Raw genomic sequence first — 8,063 nt, forward strand, 5'->3', positions numbered from 1 at the left:
TTCATTCCTTTTGGAAACTCTAAGGGGCAATCTGTTTCCTTGTCTTTTCCAGCTTCTAGTGACCATCAAATTCCTTGGCTCATGGTCCCTGTATTTTCTCTGTGGCCTGTGCTTCCATTCTTGTATCTTCTCTCTGACTGTGACCCTCTAATAAAAACACTTGGGGTTATGTTGGGCCCACCCTGAAAATTCTGGATAATCTCCCTCAAGACCATTAATTAAATCACATCTGCAAAGCCTCTTTTGCCACATAAGTTAATATATTAACAGTTTTTGAGGATTAGGACATAGACATTGGGGGGGGCATTATTCAGCCTACCACAGGAAGGAATTTTAGGGTTAATTAAACTAGCCTTCTTATTTTATACTTGAAGAAAATGAAGTTTTGGAATTGGAGAGCATTATGCTAAATGAAATAAGCCAAACACAGAAAGACAAATATCACATGTTCTCACTTATCTGTGAAATATAAAACAATTACATTCTTAGCAGTAAAGAGTAGAATGGTGGTTACTGGAGCTGGGGGGTGGGAGGAATGGGGAGATGGTAATCAAGATATAAAGCCTCAGTTAAGATGGGAGGAATAAGTTTGATTGTTTTTTTTGAGATGTGTTTCATAGCATGATGAATATAGCTAAATAGTAAATCCCAAATGCTCTCATTTGACAAAAATGTCAAATATTTGAGATGATGGATAGGTTACTTAGCTTGACTTAATAATTCCCCATTGTGTTCAAAGATCATAACTTCATATTGTACCACATAAATATATACAACTGTACTATCCCAATATATAATTTTAAAACTAATATAATGAAAAAGAAATTGAAGTTCAACATTCCCAGAAGCTAAGTGTAACTTAAAAGTTTTGTGAGAATTTGTTTTAACAAACAAACAAGTTTTCTCTTTTTAACAATTACCACATTCTCGCTTGGATATACAGCAGTGAACAAAAAAAAAAAAAAAAATTCTCCAGGCCTAACATAATTTCAGGAAGAAATTTCAGTAGTTGTATCTCAGGGGAAATACAGGAAGTTAGCCTGGAGTAAAAGTCAGTCTGTCCCTGCCCCTTTGCTATTTTGCCCGTGCCTCACAGTGCTCTCTGCCTGTGACGACAGCTCCGCAGAAGTTCGGAGGATATAATGGAATTCATTGTGTACTGAAGAATGGATAGAGAACTCAAGAAGGAAATTGGAAACTGGAAGCAAATGTAGGGGTAATTAGACACCTGGGGCTTGTGTGGGGGTCTGCTTGGCGGTGAGGGGGCTCCACACAAGCTTCCTTTCCGTCATGCCGGCCCACACCCTGGCTCTGACCATTCTGTTCTCTCTGGCAGGTCATGATGATGGGCAGCGCCCGCGTGGCGGAGCTGCTGCTGCTCCACGGCGCGGAGCCCAACTGCGCCGACCCCGCCACTCTCACCCGACCCGTGCACGACGCTGCCCGGGAGGGCTTCCTGGACACGCTGGTGGTGCTGCACCGGGCCGGGGCGCGGCTGGACGTGCGCGATGCCTGGGGCCGTCTGCCCGTGGACCTGGCTGAGGAGCTGGGCCATCGCGATGTCGCACGGTACCTGCGCGCGGCTGCGGGGGGCACCAGAGGCAGTAACCATGCCCGCATAGATGCCGCGGAAGGTCCCTTAGGTGAGGACTGATGATCTGAGAATTTGTACCCTGAGAGCTTCCAAAGCTCAGAGCATTCAGTTTCCAGCACAGAAAGTTCAGCCCGGGAGACCAGTCTCCGGTCTTGCCTCAGCTCACGCGCCAATCGGTGGGACGGCCTGAGTCTCCCTATCGCTCTGCCCCGCCAGGGCGGCAAATGGGAAATAATCCCGAAATGGACTTGCGCACGTGAAAGCCCATTTTGTACATTATACTTCCCAAAGCATACCACCACCCAAACACCTACCCTCTGCTAGTTCAAGGCCTAGACTGCGGAGCAATGAAGACTCAAGAGGCTAGAGGTCTAGTGCCCCCTCTTCCTCCAAACTAGGGCCAGTTGCATCCACTTACCAGGTCTGTTTCCTCATTTGCATACCAAGCTGGCTGGACCAACCTCAGGATTTCCAAACCCAATTGTGCGTGGCATCATCTGGAGATCTCTCGATCTCGGCTCTTCTGCACAACTCAACTAATCTGACCCTCTTCAGCTAATCTGACCCTCCGCTTTATGCAGTAGAGTTTTCCAGAGCTGCCCCAGGGGGTTCTGGGGACATCAGGACCAAGACTTCGCTGACCCTGGCAGTCTGTGCACCGGAGTTGGCGCACTCTATGGCAGACAGAGGCCCTCTCCTTTCCCTCTTAAACTTGTGCAAGAGATCGCTGAGCGATGAAGGTAGAATTATGGTCCTCCTTGCCCTTGCCTTTCCTTTTTGTGATCTCAAAGCATCCTCCCTCCGCCCCCATTCCATGGCCCCAGTTCCCTACTCCCACAGCTGTCTGCTGAAACTGCCAACATTACTCAATTGTTTCTGGGGGAGGAACATTTTTTTTTTTGAAACAAAATAGATATATGAAGCAGTACACGGGAATTAACACGAATATTTAAGGTAAAACATGACCTTGAAGATTATGAAATCCATCTTATTTTGGCCCAGAACGGGGGCATTGGGCTCCTTGGGCCATAGGGGAGCTGGGGAGGACAGGGTGGAGAGTTAGCTCTAAGCCCTCTGCTTGGAGATGCTGTAAATACAGAACGCAAAATCACCTTCGAAGTTAAAGACGCGAAGTTCTTCTTTACTCGGCCCCTCCTCCCCGCCCCCCCCCCCCATTCCCTCCAGTTACAGCTAGCATCCAGGTCCCGGGAGGTGAAGAAGGAGACTTCGGCTCCATTTACAGCTAGCATCCGGGTCCCGATTTAGAAGGAGCTGCCAATTACAGCGCGGTTCCAGGGCTGAGCAAAAAGCCTGAGGAGCCAAGTGGGAGAGGGAGTAAAACTACTGAATTGGGCCACAAGCAAATGAATAAACTGAACGACTCTTAACCAAACCTAATATATTTAATCCAAACACACAAGTCTTTCATTTCTTCCCTCCTCCCTTCCTTCTCTTACTCCCCAACACCCCCTCTTCAAGCACAATTAATTATATGGTTAGATTCTACTGCGTCATCAGCCCTGTTCTAGGTGGTGGGCACGCCAAGGTGAATGAGACCAAACAAGAGTCTTGCCCTCATGGGGTTTACATTTGGAGACAGAGTCGATCTGTTGCCCAACCTGGAGTGCAGTGGCGCGATCACAGCTCACTGCAGCCTCAAACTCCCTGGCTCAAGGGGTTCTCCCACCTGAGCCTCCCGACTAGCTGGGACCACAGGTGCACGCCACGACGCCTGGGTTTGTTTGTTTGTTTAATAGGGACGAAGGTCTCACCATGTTATCTGGGCTCAAGCGATCATCCCCCCTCCTCCTCCTAAAGTACTGGAATTACTGTCCCAAGCTATCTTGCCCGACCTGGGAAACAGACGTTAAGGAAGATAACAATCTATTTTCAGAGAGCGAGTTTATAAAACCAATGCAATGGGTAAATATGAAGTGTGAATAGGAGGAGAAGCTAAAGAGTGGTCGGAGAATCTAATGCAAGCTACGGGAGGAAGAAACTCAAGTGCAAATGCTGCCTCAGGAATAAACGTAAAAAGAGACTCTCAAGTGCAAATGCTGCCTCAGGAATAAAATAATCTTGAGCCTCTCAAGTGTAAATGCTGCCTCGGGAGAACCGAACGGCGAGCTGGAGCCCATACGCAACGAGATTAGAGAGGAAGGCAGAAGCCAGAGCACATGAATAAATGAGCATCCATTTTGTTTCAGAAATGATCGGAAACCATTTGTGGGTTTGTAGAAGCAGGCATGCGTAGGGAAGCTACGGGATTCCGCCGAGGAGCGCCAGAGCCTGAGGCGCCCTTTGGTTATCGCAAGCTGGCTGGCTCACTCCGCACCAGGTGCAAAAGATGCCTGGGGATGCGGGAAGGGAAAGGCCACATCTTCACGCCTTCGCGCCTGGCATTGTGAGCAACCACTGAGACTCATTATATAACACTCGTTTTCTTCTTGCAACCCTGCCGGCCGCGCGGTCGCGCTTTCTCCGCCCTCCGCCGGGTGGACCTGGAGCGCTTGAGCGGTCGGCGCGCCTGGAGCAGCCAGGCGGGCAGTGGACTAGCTGCTGGACCAGGGAGGTGTGGGAGAGCGGTGGCGGCGGGTACATGCACGTGAAGCCATTGCGAGAACTTTATCCATAAGTATTTCAATGCCGGTAGGGACGGCAAGAGAGGAGGGCGGGATGTGCCACACATCTTTGACCTCTGGTTTCTAACGCCTGTTTTCTTTCTGCCCTCTGCAGACATCCCCGATTGAAAGAACCAGAGAGGCTCTGAGAAACCTCCGGAAACTTAGATCATCAGTCACCGAAGGTCCTACAGGGCCCCAACTGCCCCCGCCACAACCCACCCCGCTTTCGTAGTTTTTATTTAGAAAATAGAGCTTTTAAAAATGCCCTGCCTTTTAACGTAGATATATGCCTTCCCCCGCTACCGTAAATTTCCATTTATATCATTTTTTATATATTCTTATAAAAATGTAAAAAAGAAAAACACCGCTTCTGCCTTTTCACTGTGTTGGAGTTTTCTGGAGTGAGCACTCACGCCCTAAGCGCACATTTATGTGGGCACTTCTTGCGAGCCTCGCAGCCTCCGGAAGCTGTCGACTTCATGACAGGCATTTTGTGAACTAGGGAAGCTCAGGGGGGTTACTGGCTTCTCTTGAGTCACACTGCTAGCAAATGGCAGAACCAAAGCTCAGATGAAAATAAAATAATTTTCATTCATTCACTCATTTATTGTCAACATTTATTGAGCACCTATTACAACAATTTCATCGCATGGAAGACAGCACCGTTTCTGACACTGTTGTTTCATGTATCTCTTAGAAAAACGCTGCTATTAGACATCTAACACTATTTATCTTGAGGTGATAAAATATCAAAAGCCGTGTCTCAAGATCGATGAAATGCCGTTAAAATGATGAATAGAAACTCTAGGGGGACCTCATATCGATAGACTCGAGACTGGCCCATCTGGAGATCCGTATTTATCCGGCTTCCCCTTCCAGATCACGCGAGGTTTGGGATATTTTGCTCACCAGGCCTCAGCCAGGTAACTGAATCCAGCCAACCCTGGCCCATAGTCTCGGAATCCGACTCGGCTCCCAGTCCCCGCCTCGGCGTTCTGAGACCCCCAGGCTGGGGTTCCAGAGGGCTGTGAGGTTGCGAATGACTGCTGCCAAACCGGAAGGAACTCTGCGGTTCTCTGCCACAGTGGGATTGTTGCAGGCACGCGGCTCAGACTTCACTGAGGTTGGGAGATGCTCCTGTCCACGCTGCCTCATGCCGTGCTGGTGCACTGCACCTCTATTTTTTTTTTGAGGGTACACGCCACATAACATAAAACTAAAAATTTTAAGAGTAGAATTCGTGGCATTTAGTACAATGTTATGCAACCATCACTCCTATCTAGCCCAAAACATTTTCGTCAACTGCATAGGAGGCCCCATTAAGCATACCTGTTAAACTCTTCTTGCCTCCAACTCCTGGCAACTACAAAACTCCTTTTGTCTCTATGGATTTACCTATTCTGAATATTTCTTATAAATGGGATCATACAATATGTGACCATCCGTGTCTGGCTTCTTTCACCAAGTGTAGTGTTTTGGGGGTTCATTCCTGCTGCAGCTTGTATCAGTACCTCATTTCATTTTATGGCAGAATCATATTCCATTGTATGAATATACTGGAAATTGCTCGTCTACTCATCCAGTGATGAACATCGAGTTGTTTTTTGGCTTAAAATTATTCATAGTGTTCTCATATAAATATAAGTATGTAATTATTATTTTTATTCATATTTATTACATTATTTATATTTTTATATTTTTATTGTATTATAATAATTTTATAATATTATACTATGATAATATAACAGACCGACTCCTATGGTCTGTCAGTGTGCTCTTCCACTGGCGTGCTCCCTTCCGCTGGGGTGCCCCGCTCCACGTCCAGTTCCTCCGATGAGTTCCTCTGGACATAGAGCCGCTTGTGTGTCTGCCTGCTAGGGTCTCAGGGTTTTCATAGGCAAAGGATGGGGGCGTGGCGGGACAGGGTGGTCTTGGGATATGCAACATTTGGGCGTGAAGGAAGGAGTGCCTGTCCTCACCTAGGTCCAGTGGGCACAGGCCCAGGGGAGGGCCCTTACCAGGGACCCGCCTTTGTCTACCCAACACTTCCCTGCCCCTCTTGTCTATCATTGCTTTTCAGTTACCTTTGCCTTGGTTCAGCACTCACTTGGTTGCTGTAAAACTTTCTTACTGTTTCCCAGAGTTCCCACGAAGTCAATTCTGGCAGCTTTTGCTTATTTTTCTGTGTTTCTATATAGGAATGGGCCCTACGAGCTCACTACTGTGCCACTTTTGCTATTATCTTTTGTTGTTGTTGTTCAATTTGTTTTGTTTTAGGGCAGGATGGTCAAATGCTTATGATGTGCCAATTTCCTGCCTCCATATATCTCCTGTGCCTGGTACGCAGTGCCCATGCCCGGCATCCTCACTTTCTGGGCATCTGTCTGTCAACATTTCTCTGAAGCTCGCTAGCTCTACCACTCAGCTGTCCCCCTGAAAATTTTCTCCACCTTCCCCCGCAGCTGTAGGAAGCTCACCTTCCTCCTTACCCTTCCTCAACCCCACTCCTGTTCTCTCCCTTTTTCCCCCTTCCACCCCCATTTCCCCGACTTCTGCTGGGGGTGGGAGGGATAACCGATTCACAGACATTCCCCTCCCCCTCGCCGCTTCTCGGGCGATTGCTGGTTCGCAGTCCTACGCTCCACTCGCCAGCAGGCTCCGCTGTGGTGTGAGCACCTCCGGGAGCGCAAAGGCGTCCGCTTTGAGGCACTGGGCCTCGGGCCAGGCAGAGGCTATCTCCGGGACCCTTTTATGTAGATCTGCTGTTAAAGCCCACGCGCGTTTCCCGAGCACCCCGAGCACACGCATACTGGGCCTGACGACTCCAGGGAGGGACCTGCTCCGGAACCGCGGACTAGACCCGGGTCCCAGAACTACCCGTGGAGGAGGCCGCAGTAACCTCCGAAGCAGGCTGAGAGACTCGGGTGGGCTTTCTCCAGTGAAAAAAAAGAAGCCAGAGGGGAAGGGTAGATGGAGCAGGAAAGAAGGACGGATTCTAAGCATGGCTGTTCGAGGCCCTGAGGCTGCAGAATTGACTGCGGGACTGCGGTTTGGAGGCGGGGACTTTCCAAAACCACGGACGAAAGAAACCTCCCAACCAACCGATTGAGCACGGGGGCTGTGGAGCAGAAGGGCAATAAAAGGCCCTGCCCACCGAAACCTGTAAAAGTTTCCTTTGTAAGCACGCGTCACGAGCGCGGGTGACGAGGCCCAGGCGCGCCCGGGTGCGGCGACCTCGGAGCCCGCGGGACGGGAGAGCAGCCCTTCCTTTGGCCGGGCCTCCAGCACCAAAACTGGCTGTGATCCTTCCTGGGGCCCACGCCAGTGCCACACCCCAAGTACTCTGGATGCAGGCCAGGTGGGAGGGTCTTCAACTCCACCTCCTTCCAGATCTCACGTGTGTCATTTACGTAATAAAGTTCAGGAAATAGCAGAAAACAACTTTTTTTTTTTTTTTTTTTTTTTTTTTTTTTTTTTTTTTTTTTTTTGAGACGGAGTCTTTCTCTGTCGCCCAGGCTGGAGTGCAGTGGTGCGATCTCGGCTCACTGCAACCTCCGCCTCCCGGGTTCAAGCGATTCTCCTGCCTCAGCCTCCTCAGTAGCTGAGATTACAGGCGCCCGCCACAACACCTTTTTAGTAGAGACGGATTTTCACCATTTTGGCCAGGCTGATCTCGAACTCCTGACCTCAAGTGGTCCGCCCTCCTCGACCTCCCAAAGTGTTGGGATTACAGGCCTTAGCCACCGTGCCGGTCCAGAAAAGCACATTTAAAAACTACAGATTGATATCCTTGTTGGGCATTGATGCTAAAATCCTTAACAAAATACTAGCTAACAGAATCCAAC

The 8,063-nt window shown here is 49.1% G+C and overlaps 1 protein-coding gene across 2 annotated transcripts in view; it reads left to right on the forward strand.

Moving 5' to 3' along the window:
* CDKN2A (cyclin dependent kinase inhibitor 2A) overlaps positions 1–4,821 on the forward strand; it is a 28,679-nt gene extending 23,858 nt beyond the window's left edge. For both annotated transcript variants that reach the window (XM_063594460.1, XM_003830685.4), the window contains exons 2-3: positions 1,337–1,643; positions 4,331–4,821. In XM_063594460.1, coding sequence (XP_063450530.1) covers positions 1,340–1,643; positions 4,331–4,344 — 318 coding nt within the window. In that variant the 5' untranslated portion in view covers positions 1,337–1,339 and the 3' untranslated portion in view covers positions 4,345–4,821. The remainder of the gene's footprint in view (positions 1–1,336; positions 1,644–4,330) is intronic.
* The last annotated feature ends 3,242 nt before the right edge of the window (positions 4,822–8,063 follow it).

Source organism: Pan paniscus, chromosome 11 (genome assembly GCF_029289425.2).
Source record: "Pan paniscus chromosome 11, NHGRI_mPanPan1-v2.0_pri, whole genome shotgun sequence".
In the NCBI taxonomy this organism is placed as follows: Eukaryota; Metazoa; Chordata; class Mammalia; order Primates; family Hominidae; genus Pan; species Pan paniscus.